A 14,690-nucleotide genomic window follows, 5' to 3' on the forward strand; every position below is an offset into this window, starting at 1 on the left:
TCGATAGTCTTTTACGGGGAATCAGAAAATACAAAGAAGATAAGCCAGGTGGGCTCGTAAAAAATTCAATGAAATTACATGGATACGCCGCCCATGACAACACTTCTAGGGACGTGCAGCGTCAGTCGACATTGCGACATCGACAGAATAACTCATGGCAACGACAATACTGCCCCTCCACTTTACTTTGCTAATGCTATTAAGTGCGTGGTGTCCGGAGTATTGGTCTTCTGGCAAAAAGTTTATCTACCATATCTACTCGCTGATGATAATAGTTTCGTTAATCAGCTTAAACAGCTTCCAAATGGCCAAATTATTTTTCGTCAAGTCAGAAAGTTTCGGTGAATTCAATAGTTTATTTTCGTTTGTACTATCGCTGGAGGCGGCTATTGTAAAAGCGAGCTGTTATTTATTCAATCGAAACAAGGTGGATAAATTGATTGGTATGTTCGAAGAGGACTGTTGTTTAGCGCGGGATGCCTTCGAGAAACGGGTCCGCAGAGTTTACGACGATAAATGCAAGTTAGTTTGAATTACATTTGCCGATTAAACTACCGTATCGTTTATGACGAAGGAGTTGGTGAAACACTTCGCTGTGACGCACGCAAACGAAATTCTTATAAATCTATCGTTATTTTTTTTGTAGAAGACTAGCCAAAAAAATTTTCATCGTCTATGAATTGCTGCTGTTGTCATTTCTGACAACACCGCTGAGTTTTGACGTGGAGTTGCGCGTTCTGCCTTACCCAGTGCTATTACCCTACAGCCTCGCGAATCCAATAAACTATTGGCTCTCATATGCTCATCAAGCGATCACTGCTTTCTACCTCGGGCACATTGGAATCACCAGTGATCTCATTGCCACAGGTTTCATGTGGCAATTATGCGGACAGTTGGAGGTACTGAAGCACAGATTGCAAGAATTGCCTGGAAAAATCGCCGAAATCAGCCAGGTCGAAGTGGAGAAGCAGCTGCTTAAGGAGTGCGTGCATCACCACGTTCATCTGTATAAGTGAGTACGATAGTGGCTCGTCGCTAATCAACGGTTCAACCCTGGATTCGTTTTTATCTCAGCATTGCCGACGCGATAACCGCCGCCTTCAGCGTCTACATCGTTTTTCAGTTTTACGTGGATGCTTTGGCGATATGCATGAGCGTCTACCAATTGTCCACAATGACCACTGGCGTCGCCGACAAACTTGCTTACATTCTCTATATTAGTATAATGCTCGGTCGGCTATTTCTCAACTGCTATTTTGGAAACGAAGTGGCCGTACAGGTAAGAAAGAATACTTTTGAATTTCGACGTATTTAAACATGTTGCACGAATTTCAGAGCAAAAGTCTGGCCGATGCGATATTCGAAATTGACTGGACGCCGCTTTCTATAGAAGTTAAGAAGAATCTGTCGCTGATGATTCTAAGATCGTCGCATCCTATCATGATTTCGAACAGAGCTTTCGTATGTCTTATGTTGGAGTCTTTTATCAAGGTTTAACCGAACGATGACCTGTTTTTAATGTGCGCTTACTAAATCAAATTGCTTTTAGGTTGTTAAGATATCATACTCGGGATACAATCTGTTGCAGTCATCCGTATAAGAATAAATTTCGATCTATATTTTTGAATACATAAAAATAAAATAGCGAAGAAGATCTAGCTAATAGTATTTTTTTACGAGCGCTATTTTAGGGAAGCAAAAAAAACCTTGTCATTAAGTAGCAAATGCTGACAAGTTCGTTAGAGGCAATATTGTATTCACGGTTAAAGCTCAGACAGCAACGACACACCTGTTGCACATTATAAGTCATGCGATATCCATAAGATGCAGTTAACGAGCGAGTCGTGGCTTTATCAAGGTATAATTTATTCAAGACAAGTAGAATAAAAATATTACTGAATATTATTCGTTGAAAAAGCATTGCTGATTTTCATCTCCCATCAGATGTGTACAATGAATTTGTAAATAGTGCATTGAACTTCAGCAGAGGTTGTTGACAAATTTCATTTTTTTTAAATATCATTCAGCTAATTATATGATGCAGAAGTCAAAATCAATAAATTTTCTGTCCAGCTGACTCGGTAGATATCGCCAGAGTTTGAAAAAAAGATCAAACGTAATTGCAAAATTCATATAAAGTAGAATCAACCATGCACCGAACCATAATGGTTATCATTCATGTTTTCATCGATAATGATTGATTGACGTATTTTTCTCGATGCTAACTTTCAACAACCATGATTGCGTTCGGCATTTGGTGTCCGCCACATTGATCATAATGTCGCAATGATAATTTTCCGCTTGGTTAGTTGACAATTGGCTAGGTTTTTTGTCAAGTTCAGCTTCAATGAAATAACGGAATATGATATTATTCACAAAATTTTCAAATTAATTCACGTTAATTTCAAAAGCACAAAAAGCTTATAGAATAGTAAAACCATCATCGGCGAACGTAGAATTGTTTGTCAAATTACAGAAGACTTACGTAGATCTGACTATTTTGTTATGTTTAGTAGATCAAACGATTGGACGCATTGAATTGCGCAACCTATTATAAAATTCTTAGGCTCTACGATTTAACCAATCCACGGATATGCCCATCATAATAGTCATTGGCTTCTTTTTCGGGGCTATGAGTCTTATCATAGATTCCACTACATCTGCATCCATGTTATGGCTTGGATAACTGGATATACTACAGTACAGAGTCTGTTGTTTATCTGAGAAGATTCAACCACAAAAATGGTCTAACAATTATGGAGACTGATTAAAAGAATTAATTGAAAAATTAATTCCAATTTTTAAAAAATGTTTAAATTAATTGATGTTTGTTGTATTTAAATGTTGGAATGAGATAATTATCCAACAGTCGATAAATTATTCGCTTAATTATTATCATTCCGTATTTTATTATCAATTGTAGCTATTAAAAATTTCGGAGTCAACGCGACAGAGCCACTATATATTTGAAAGATATTGCAAATTATATACAAAATCATACCATGAAATTGCACCTTGTCAATAAAAAATGTAAATTAGAAATTCGTTTTTTCATCTAATGACGTTTCTTTGATATCAGTACATGTAAAGTTGATACGATTGTTTTCACGCAAACGCAACTTGTAAATCTGCAAAAAGTTATAAAAATGAATATTATTTTATTTCTCTTTAAGATAGTGGGTATCTCTATTTGCTCAGAAAAAGACCTTTCAAAACTTCATAGATGAACTGCAGTGAAGCACTAATATATCAGTGAGTAGTTTTTACTGTGATATTTTTCTGTGCACATACACTTATCTCCAAAAATTTGATTAATAGCTGTGAACCTTTCAATGATTTTGATTTATTTAACTGTAAAAAATTTATTGGAAGAATACGTAACAACTCCATATTAAATCTATCAGAAGTATGATTCATCTGGATACTGTAATAACAATGTAATTTAATTATTTACCGTAAATACGAGATAGGGGATATTTCTTTTATTCGATCATTACATTCTCATTCTGAAAATAATTGCTGATGAGCTTTCAAAATAATCCCCGAGCATATTTATGCTTATAAGCGTTCTCTATTTCGAAAAATTTAACTATCTGAAAGGTGGTTTAGCTATTCTTTAATAAATAAAATATTTTCGACACTGCCATCAAAGTGTCGCAAAGACAAAACTTTGCCCAGACTTTGTGCCAGGGTGGTTGACTTCGCGATGCGGCCGCCGCAAGTGCCGCCAAGAAACTGATGCAGATATGCATACAAAGATATCGATCGAGTAATTATCAAGAAAAACTTCAGTCGACCGAGGTTATTAAAGGGAATAACAGAGTGTGCAGTGCCGCGGAGGGGGAATACCGTTGTACAGCGCCAGTGCAGCGGGAGAAACCACGTAGGGGACTCGTCTTAGCTCGAAAACAATGTTGCACTGTGAAGACAACTATTATCTCGCCCTTTCTCTTCACGGGCGAGGACGTTGTAAAAAGCACCTTCGCCATCTTTACGCGCTATTTAAGTCGCGCTAATGCTCAGTATAGTTAGCCTTCGCAAGATTTTGTCAACACTTTGTACACGACCATCGTAACGATATCGGCCACCTCCAAGTTCGCGTGCTTCGTGATTTATCACGACGCAAATATCATAAGTGACAGGCATGTTTCAACTGGGCTGTCGTCACGGACGCGACGATTTTGAAAAGGATTCGCTTGCTTACTTTCCCGTACCGCTGCGTTTTTACTTCTCGTTATCGGGATATGTAAAATTATACTCCAGAAGCAGTGCCAACGTCTCTCCTGGAAATATTGTAACATGACTGTGATGTCCTTAACGTAACGAATTACAAGCAATGAAAGATTGATATTGTCCAGGTAAATAGCATAAACGCATTGTCAGAACGTAACAATATTGTACCAGAATTACAGATTCTGCATAACAAGTTATCGAATGTTACATAGCGACATTCTTAACATGGACTCAAATAAAGCATTATTATATTTTGACAGAGGAGTTAGAAGAAAGCAAACTTTTACAAGTTTAGTATATCCTATAAAACTACAATCAGAATACGCAAGGACATAATATTAGATGACATAGTATAGATAATAAAGCAAAGTACGGTCAACAAAATAAAGCGAAGTCCGGTTGATAAAATCGACAACTTCGTAAGATTTATTTAAAGCAGGTAAAGATATTACTTGTAATTCGTTATTTTGAACAAAAGATTGTGACGCTTATTATTAAGTAAGGAAATACGTCACGGTAACGTAAATCCAACACACTATGCTATATCGGAATAGAGTAATAATTGTAGTTGCAGAAGCATCGGCAAAGCCTTCGCGCCATTCGTCGAGATCGATTTAGTGTCGTTTACTTTGACTCCACTGCACCGAGGCATCAGGAATCGCGAACTCACTTACAAGGCCCTTCAGGTCCATGACATGACCGATCTGATGATTTACGGGCTGTCCTATACGCGCACCCCACGCGTACCATGTTTCTCTCGACGGTGGAGTGACCATCACAAGCGACACCACTGACGTTTTGTCGCGCAAGCTGGACAATTTTTTCGCGCAAGCTCGTCAAAATTGCGATTGTTGAGACACATCTGCTCAAAGATATTGTTGACTGTTGCATTCACACTTACAAGTACAATTTGTATACACCGGCTTGTTACTACGTGTAATCGTAAGCCCTTTGTCCGGATTAGCAGACTCAATGATGACGACTTTGAATAGACCACCACACTAAATTATGGTAGCACTTGTAGGTACGTATTTCATAATTTGTTCTGGCTTTATTTTCTTTGTTCTTTGTTTTTAATTTATATATTTGAACGAAATAACGGAATATGATATTATTCACAAAATTTTCAAGTTAATTTCAAGTTAATTCACAAAATTTCTAAGATATTATACTTTAATTATTATACAATAACAATAAAAATAATTGACTTTCTTTAAATAAATTGATTTCTGTACAATTAAAAATTTCACTTTAAAAATGTGAAAACTCGTGCAAGCAAATTAAAAAAATATATTTACTACTTATTTGCTTAGATTGTTTATTTTTATAATACAACGACGTACATCATAAATATCAATCAACTAAAACAATTGCAATTCTGGTAACATCTCCATAGCTATCTTCTTGTTATTTGAGTCTTTGATGGAGTGTTCATGATAACTCCACTGGACCAAAACATCGAATCTGGCGAACTACCTTTCGAGATCCTCAAGATCTACAAAATTTCCAATTCGTTGATTGACGGACAGTCATAACTTCGACGGACATTGATGTAGTAAATGTAGTCAGCGATACCAGGATCGCCGGATTTATTTTTGCTCAACTTAACGTGATGTCACACAAACTGGACAACTTTCCCGCGCTAGCTCGTCAACTGTACAATTTATGCGATGACGCTGCATTAGTCGAAATGCACGGCTACTCAAGGAAAGTATCCAGCGCCACGTAATGAATTTTCTTTTATTTCAAATTTTTAAATCTATGTAATTAAAGTTATAAATATTTCTATAAGTTTACGTCTCTCAAGTACAGTTTATCGTTACGCACATGGCTGCACTTTCTCTCCTTTTCCAGGATGGCAAAGTCACTGATAACGCCCTACAACATTATCATCGCCCAGTTTTACGTAAGCATGCCGCAAATCTGCCGACCTGACTAACCACGGATATTTCAGTCAGTCATAAACAATCGGACGAAAATATGATATGATAGAATGCGTAGTGTATAATTGGTTTACAAACGTGATAATTACGAAATATTAAAGTTGATATCCGTAACATTCAACGTCATCACAGTCTGTCAAATCTACATAAAAGTACTGAAAATTTGCGTTACACTCTATGAGAACAGACAGCATCATCGAATTGGGTTATCGGTTCTATAATTCTTTGTATGTCGGTACCTTGACAATCAGTTGTGCTGCAGGTATATATCTAATTTAAAATTTGTCACACTATGACCAGTCACAACTAGAATAAATCGTTGCTTATAATATAACATGATAAATCGTTTAATGAATCGCAGGATGGCAAAAAAATTATTTTTTTTTTATTATTCTGCAATTCTTTATAAGAATCATTGTTATTTTTTGAGAGTAAGTGTTTGAGAAACTGGACGACATTATAGATGGAGTTTCAAAAATTATTGACATTAGTTATTTAATGCTTACCAAAACCAATTGAGACTGCGTGTAAAATACTAATACTACTTATGCTGAATTCGTTTGTTAATGTCCATACATTGTTTCCCTATATAATATCTTGGGATATTTCTTTTTCGGATTGTCAAATATCCGCATTCAGTATTTAAAAATTATCAGCATGATAACACAAAAATTATTCCGTGATTGCGAACATAAAATATAATAGTGTAGAGCAACAATGTTATGAAGAATATGAATTAAGATTTTACAAAATGGCTAAAATGTGTGGTCAATTCTTTAGAGAGATCTTTTGAGAATGTTTTTCGAGTAATATTAATTATTTATATATTTTTAACAATAAAATTTATTGTTACAACTCATTTTTCAAAGTAATCATTAAGTATTAAACAATGGGCAATCCCTTTAAAGTAGTTATTACCAGAATTTCGCAATGATTTCTAAAACTCATACAAACTAAAATAGAGAAAGCAATGAACTTCAAGTGCACTAACCCTTGCAAAAACCACGTCAGTTGTGAATATAGAAATAGAATACACAACCCGCGCTCGTCTTGTTTCCTTGCACGATTGAAAATAGATAATGCAATGAACTCCGATGAGTGCAATAACCCCCGTAAAAGCCACGTCAGTCGTGCAAGCGTACAGAAAAGCTGCTAAAGTAGAAAAAGCAACGAACTCTGGCAAGTGCATTAACCCTTGCAAAAGCCACACAAGTGAAATATTTATTTATAAAAAGCTTTACATATCGCACCTATAGCCTGTCTTTCGTAGAAAAAAACTCTTTATAGACAAAGGTTCAACGTACGGGATAAACGCAGTGCACGTGGAGGTCTGGTTTGCTTTTAAAAGGGTTGACGCCAGCCAACAGCAAGCCGTGTCAGCGAGTGCTGTTTTTATCCACCCAACAATGCGAAACCTTCAATCAAGGCTTCCGCCTTCTAGCTATTGTGAAGGGGGATTGCAAATATACAGTGTAAAGAAGCAGTGTTGCCGCTGGAAAACTTTCTCAGGGCCCCTAGAAATTATTACACCATGTTAAATTGGATAATTTCCAGGGACACTGAACAAATTTTTTCCAGCGGCCACGGTGATAAAGAAGTCAATACTATTTCGACGAGGAGTAGATAATAAAGGACAACTTCACTTCGTATTATTTTTTTCCCCCATACGTGAAGAAAAAGTTGCTATCCGGCGTAACGATGAGATACTCCAATGGGATTGTATTTTTACTTTGTGCAACTACAGCTCAGCCGTAGAGGATATGCTTATCATCTTTAGAATATTTTATCGTAGTTATCAGATGGCATGAATAGCTCGTAAAACACAACATATCTAGTGACGTGTGACAACTACCAATTTAATTTGAAATTGTATGGTATACCTTTAAGTAGTTTCAACATGTTACGTTCCAAAACAACTAAAGAACTACAAATTTTTCCTCGATTAGACGAAGATTATAATTATTTACTGCACTGTGCTAAATATCAGCAAGTTATTTTGTGGATATCCATTGTTCTAAGTAATGTTCGACAGCCAGCATTTTGATGAATCCAACGACATTCTTAATTTGTATCCCTGTAAAAATTACTTCGCTGTATAAATTATTTGTATAAATGTACGTATTTGTTTAAATGGACATCAGAGTACTAGTCAGTACATTCCAGAGTTCTGCTTTAGTGTTGCACGAGCTACTCATGCCATCTGACAAATACGATAAAATAATAATTAAATTATTATTATTATTAAGAATTATTAAGAAGACTGGCAGGATTTCATGACCAAAACACGGCTGCAGTGATAGAAATCTAATACAATAAAATAATAATTAAATTATTAAATTATTATTAAATTAAATAATAATTTGATAATTTAATAATAATAATTAAATTATTATTTTATTATTTTTAATATTGTAAATTATTATTTTATTGTAAATCTAATACAAATTCTCAGAAACCCCGGGTTTACGTATTATTAAGAAGAAATTTGAAAGCACAATATAAGATAACATTTTGTTTCGCACTTACACAAATTATTTATACACATTGTAATCGCTTTTTCCGCCACTACTAGTTGACTAATGTTTGTAATTATCATTTTTTTGTTATAATATAAAATATTTGCAAAATCGAAGTTCAAGTTACAAACAGTGCGTATTCTAAGTGTAAGTAGAATAAGTAAACAATCGATCAGCCATCACTGTTGCTCGATGCTCAAGTCATCATGACAAACTAACAAGTTCTTCAACTATCCCAAGTGGCTTTGTAACGTATGATTTTTATACTTATACGAGATGTTGGCAAAAATTTTTGTGCCTATTGTTGCGCTGTAGAATAATGTGTACGATGGATGTGAAATACCGGGAGCAGTGTTAGTTCAGATAGCAAACAATACTAAAAACAATGGTGAATCATTGGATAGAAATCCGTCTCTAGACTAACCAACACGCAAGCTTCCTTCGTTTTTCACCGATAAACAACTAGCTCCAAATAGTAGTATCTAGTGAAAATTAACATTCATTTCATTGTAACGTTCACAGCTTAATATAATAAATTGTAAATTTTTTTTCTTTACGCTAGAAACTTCCAACTAAATTAGAAAATGAATTCTTTAAATTTGTCGAACAGATACGTCAGAGGTACTTGTTTGGCGCTAGTTTATGATAATATAATAATGAATGAGAGTGTTACTTTTATTTCAAAGCTCAAACATACAAAACTTTCTATACAAAGTGTGGCTACCTTACAGATAAAAAATCAATACAGTTACTGGTTATCGTGCATATTTCACATTTCTGTATGAGTACAATGGTGAATCATGACCAGTCCAATAACTTTTGAATTTGTTAGTGTTCTCTTGTAATGTAAAATATTGACCATCAAATAGTGTATAAAAAAACCCATGGTACGTATGCTCCATCTCTTTATGCACGTCTAAGGAAACAGGGCAACTATACTAACCTTTGCAAAAAACTATGACGACTGAAGATATTTTCTGATATTTTATTTCCAGCAGTTTACTTTTATTCCTGAAGTAATTTAAGATACGTTTATAATCGTTATGATTTTTAACTTCACTATATTTTCGTATATTGCGATTTTTATCATATATTGCGATCATATAGTAGCGATTTTCCGTAAATATAAGAAGGATTGAAATTAAATTAAATACATATATTTAAATTATAATATAATATATATTTAATTATATATATTTAAATTCTAATTAAATTTTATTAGACAATCGTCAAAGATAATAACACGCGAGCTTGGGATATGAAACCTTTGTCAACATTGTGGTTGATTAAACTTACAGAATCGCAGCAGAATAAGTACTTCGATTTCATCGTCACATCTACACATCGGCCATATCGTCACAACAGTTAAAGGTATCAATCTCTCAAGTTGACAATGAGATGTTAATTTTTTCAGAACGTAATATTCAAAGCTGATCTGAGAATGAAAGCATCAACGAAACGAACAATTATTTCTTCTTACCCCTTACGCAGAACGTTGCAAATTGTTTTCGCTTTACACAACAAAATTCCATCTATCGTGTCTATGATTTTCTTATGCATGCTGAGAGAGATGTAGACAATAGTTAGGTAGCTGCAACTTCCACAGTGATGCAAGTAAATTTAGCTTCTGATGTTTCTTAGCCATCGGGGAAATATATATCCACAGTCTGATTCGTCTTGCTTTCTAATAACTAACACCGAAGCTTCCTTGAAATTCTCCACGCGTAATTATCACTGAGAACATAGCGATAAATTGCTAGCTTTGCAATATCGATTGGGTTCCGTAAGGTTCACGTATCGACATGCGACTCAGTCGCGTTTACACCTTCTGCAAATCAACATCTAGAAAGAGAAAATGACACGAACGACACGGGTTCTGCCAGTGCCATTCGCTGTCCTCAGGTATTTCGGCATATGGAAACCAACCAAATGGACGTCAAGTTGGAAGAAAAATACGTACGATTTACTGTCGATTGTTGTGCTGTTTCTGATGTACACCTTCGTGGGATCAGAACTCGCCGAAGTTATTATTTATGTTCTCAAACACAAAGGCATTTCCGAAACGCTTTTCATATTGTTGACGACGTCGTCTGTATGCTACAAAGCCGTGGCTTTTTTGATCAAGAAACGAGATTTGATGTACTTAGTTGAGATGTTGTACAAGGATCATTGCATCCCTAAGGACGAGGCTGAGATGATGATTCAGAAAAAATTCGACGATATGAACAGGTATCGATCTTCATCATTTTTTATTAGACTCTAATGTTTAACACTTTAATCTATTTCCAAAACATTAGATTCTAAAATGTTAATTATAGCTTTTTTGATCATGTTATAACCGCAATTGCTGACCACTTATTCCAATCAGATGCGTAACGAAAGTTTGCCTGGGGATGGTTTACGGCAACATTCTCTCTATGCTAGCAGTACCGTTTTGCCAAACGTCGAACAAGCTAGACTTGCCTTTCAAAACGTGGCTACCCTACAGTATTGAAACCCGTTGGAGCTACTGGCTGTCGTTCGGTCATCAATTTCTCGGTTTGCTTTGTTGCGCCTCGGTGAGCGTTGCCAACGACACAATTGTCACGGGTTTCATGATGCAAGCTTGCGCTCAGTTTGAGATTCTCGAACATCGCTTCAAGCTACTACCTCGGTTGGTTGAGAAAGCCAAGAGCCAAATGACGGATAATGAAGTCGACAAGTGCGAAGAAAATATTTTAAAACAATATGTGCAGCATCACAATCATATTTACGAGTGAGAATTTTTATGGTAATCTTCATTCTAGTTTTACCGTTAAATATTCATCTTCTATAGATACCTTGGCAATGTCATGGATATATTCAACTCCATCATTTTTGTACAATTCTGCGCAAGTGCCATGGTAATAACTGTAAGTGTATATCAACTGTCAATGAAAAATCCAAGTAGCTTCGATTTTATCATGGTACTACTGTATTTGATGAGTATGCTCACCGAGTTCTTCATGTATTGCTGGTTCGGTAATGAAGTGACAATAAAAGTATGGAGTGCTAGAATTGACATAACTAACAAACGTTGAGAAAATAAATAAAATTTATGATTTTAGAGCATTCAGTTTGCCAAAAATATTTACCTTTCGGACTGGACGACTTTGAATGTTAAGTCATGGAAAATGATGATATTCGTAATCCACCGAACTTCCAAACCAGTCATTATATCATGTTATAATTGGGTGTTTTTATCGCTCGATACTTATGTACAAGTTAGTATATGAAGTAATGATCACATTGAGAAGAAAAATATCAAAATTGCTGTAAATAATATTATCCATTTGCAAGAATCATGAAATTCATATTTCTTCTCAACGGCATTTGTTATTAACAATGAATAAGTTAACTAAGTCTGGCTGTTTTTTTTACTATTTTTTTCTGTAATGTATAATTTTTCATTAAAGTAATTGCGAGAAAAAAAATCCCACGTTGATATATACAATTTACTTCTTTCAGATTCTGAAATTGTCTTACTCGGCTTTCAACATTTTGAGACGGTCAGCAATAAATCAATAATAAAAAGTCTTGAAAATCTAGCAAAAGAGAAACGAATAAAATATTTTTATAAAATCGTTTTGAGAAACCTTACAGAACAGGGTACTTGATTTCATAGATACAAACCTGAGCTTTTCCAGTAAGCAGTGACCTGTTATCATATATGTGTGTGACTGGATCGAACAAATAGCGTTTAACGATATATAGACGCATAAATAAACATTATGAGCGATTCTGATCTTTTGGTAAGCAATAAAACACGATCCATCTTTACAGACTTTGATAAATATAAGTTTTATTCAAAATAATCGCTTAAACAGAATTTGAAACTACTAAATTGATTATTTGAGGTTAAGGGGTAAACGTTCCTTCTTATTCAAATGAACTATATAGCGGCATTTGAAAAAGCCCGCGAATTTCAAAATGTAGCTATCATTTCTAAAACATTTCTGTATTCATATGTATGAGGCAAAGCAACGTTATCAGACAGATAAGAATTCGATAAGAATTATTTGAGTACCTAATAACACATTTTAGTTAGAAATCTGCGTGGATTGCCTCGAGTCCATTAGAAATGCTATTGACGGAGGTGCTGGGCGCCTGGAACTATGCAGCGCGCTATCCGAGGGTGGATTAACGCCGAGCACTGGATTAGCAAAGATAGCCAAACGCATTTCGTCAATTCCAATTTTCGCTATGATACGCATCCGTGGTGGAGACTTTGTTTACGATCCTGACGAGTTGGGTAAGGCTTATGAGGCATATAGAATCAAACAAATTTTACCATCGTGTGCGTCTGCTCCACGCTATTCTTTCACAGAGAATGACAGCGTCATTCTTGAACAATAAAAATAGACATGAAATACAGATAATTTACAATAGTAATTACAGAATGTCATTTGTGTAACAGTAGAGGATGGAAATTTTTTGAAATTATTCTTCTAAATCTTTTACATTTTTTCAAATTATCTTTGAGTAAATCGAGCTATAATAAGAATTTTTAATGACAATATCATCTCTTGAATTAATTTTGCGTTTTTTATCAGATATACTTTTCCTTTTTTGTTAATCAAGACGATTTTCTTTTCAATGCAGACAATATAAGCATGTCATGTATGTTTGTTATGATAAGAGTTATCAATAGAAAACAAACAATTAACAATAAGCTTTATCACGCATGATTAAATTAATTACGCAGTTGCTAATTTTCACGGCAGTATTATTGGGCAGAAATTATGATTCGCTTAAACTGAAATAAATCCTTGTTAAAATGTATAAGTGAGCCTACTCTCATGAATGTTCCCAACAGATGCAATGTTGCACGACGTCGAAGCCCTAAAAAATCTCGGGATTAATGGTTTTGTGTTTGGTGCTCTGACGTCTACTTCCGAGATCGACATAGAATCCTGCAGAAAGATCATCGCCGCAGCGAAACCCTTACCAGTGACCTTCCATCGAGCATTCGATGACGCGATCAACCCTTACGAAGCTTTCGATGAAATTCGTAACCTCGGTTTCTCCAGACTCTTAACCTCGGGACAAGAAAAGCGTGTCGACGAGGGTGTTGACCTTATCGCCAAATTGGTGAAGTTATCGAATAACGAAGTCATCGTGATGCCCGGCGCTGGTCTGAACGAGAATAATATTTCGAGTGTGAGGAATAAAACTGGCGCCGAAGAGTTTCACGGCTCTGCCAAGAAGATAAAAGCTGGCAAGGCCAAGATTGCTGGTGACGGTGGCGCCACGGTTACTGACCCCGAGATTGTTCGCCGTATGGCGACTATTTTGAAAAAGAAATTATGAGATTTCTTTTTCTTGTTTTTGTATTCTCAAGAGATTAATCATTAATAAATAATTTTCTAAAAGAATTATCCTATAATTAAGATGTAAGCTCACTATTAGCGAGTTTCAAATTTTATAAGTCGGATATGAGATAAGAGTTTTGAAATGGCAACAATTTTTTTTACCAAAATTTCATTTAATTATGTCCGATTTTTCTTTAGCATATACGATTTATTGCATTATTGTAAAATGCTAAAGTGTAATGTACTTTTCCACCACTCAACCTAATTTTATCTAAACTCAATAATTTTCTGACATCAAAATTAGATAGGTAATTATTGACAAAACATCATCACTTGCGTGACGTATTTTGCAATGTTCGCCTTATCTATGACGGAGTATATTATACAACACTAGCAAAGTACGTAGTCAGAATTCTTATCAAAGCATTTAATTAGCATGTGCACATGTGTTCTAAACAAATGCATCGTTGCATTTCAGGCGGCACGGTCACTGACCCCGACTTTGGTTAATATTTTACTCATTATGGATTATTGCTGAATAAAATGTGATATAAAGTATCTCCGTCTTTGATTTCATTAAAAATGTGCACGATAAGCTGCAACTATTAAACTAGAATAACGGATATAATTGAAGTTGTGACGCAGGGGTTCTATGAGAGAATGCCATT

The 14,690-nt window shown here is 35.2% G+C and overlaps 3 protein-coding genes and 1 long non-coding RNA gene across 6 annotated transcripts; 3 read left to right on the top strand and 1 right to left on the bottom strand.

The window, feature by feature from the left end:
• The first annotated feature begins 149 nt into the window (after positions 1–149).
• Positions 150–1,847, top strand: LOC131670916 (putative odorant receptor 92a). 3 transcript variants are annotated; one of them, XM_058946911.1, is made up of 5 exons: positions 150–522; positions 647–1,012; positions 1,075–1,279; positions 1,336–1,491; positions 1,550–1,847. In XM_058946911.1, the coding sequence occupies exons 1-5, from the start codon at positions 155–157 to the stop codon at positions 1,598–1,600; spliced, it is 1,146 nt and encodes a 381-aa protein (XP_058802894.1). In that variant the 5' UTR covers positions 150–154; the 3' UTR covers positions 1,601–1,847. The 3 variants fall into 3 exon arrangements, with proteins under 3 accessions (XP_058802894.1, XP_058802895.1, XP_058802896.1); XM_058946912.1 differs by having other exon boundaries at positions 1,336–1,461; XM_058946913.1 differs by having other exon boundaries at positions 1,105–1,279.
• A 6,290-nt stretch (positions 1,848–8,137) lies between these two features.
• On the bottom strand, positions 8,138–10,363 carry LOC131670920 (uncharacterized). The gene is made up of 3 exons (XR_009302489.1): positions 10,173–10,363; positions 9,636–9,703; positions 8,138–8,250 (listed from the first exon to the last, which is right to left on the bottom strand). It is a non-coding gene; the product is annotated as an uncharacterized LOC131670920 (long non-coding RNA).
• A 733-nt stretch (positions 10,364–11,096) lies between these two features.
• On the top strand, positions 11,097–12,258 carry LOC131670918 (odorant receptor Or1-like). Its single transcript, XM_058946915.1, has 4 exons — positions 11,097–11,447; positions 11,508–11,712; positions 11,779–11,934; positions 12,179–12,258. The coding sequence occupies exons 1-4, from the start codon at positions 11,110–11,112 to the stop codon at positions 12,236–12,238; spliced, it is 759 nt and encodes a 252-aa protein (XP_058802898.1). The 5' UTR covers positions 11,097–11,109; the 3' UTR covers positions 12,239–12,258.
• On the top strand, positions 12,259–14,500 carry LOC131670919 (copper homeostasis protein cutC homolog). The gene is made up of 3 exons (XM_058946916.1): positions 12,259–12,462; positions 12,755–12,962; positions 13,527–14,500. Exons 1-3 carry the CDS (start codon positions 12,442–12,444, stop codon positions 14,018–14,020), a joined length of 723 nt encoding a protein of 240 aa, XP_058802899.1. The 5' UTR covers positions 12,259–12,441; the 3' UTR covers positions 14,021–14,500.
• Positions 14,501–14,690: the final 190 nt, after the last annotated feature.

This window comes from Phymastichus coffea, unplaced genomic scaffold (assembly GCF_024137745.1).
Source record: "Phymastichus coffea isolate CEN01 unplaced genomic scaffold, Cenicafe_Pcof_1.1 PCOF00117, whole genome shotgun sequence".
Taxonomy (NCBI): domain Eukaryota; kingdom Metazoa; phylum Arthropoda; class Insecta; order Hymenoptera; family Eulophidae; genus Phymastichus; species Phymastichus coffea.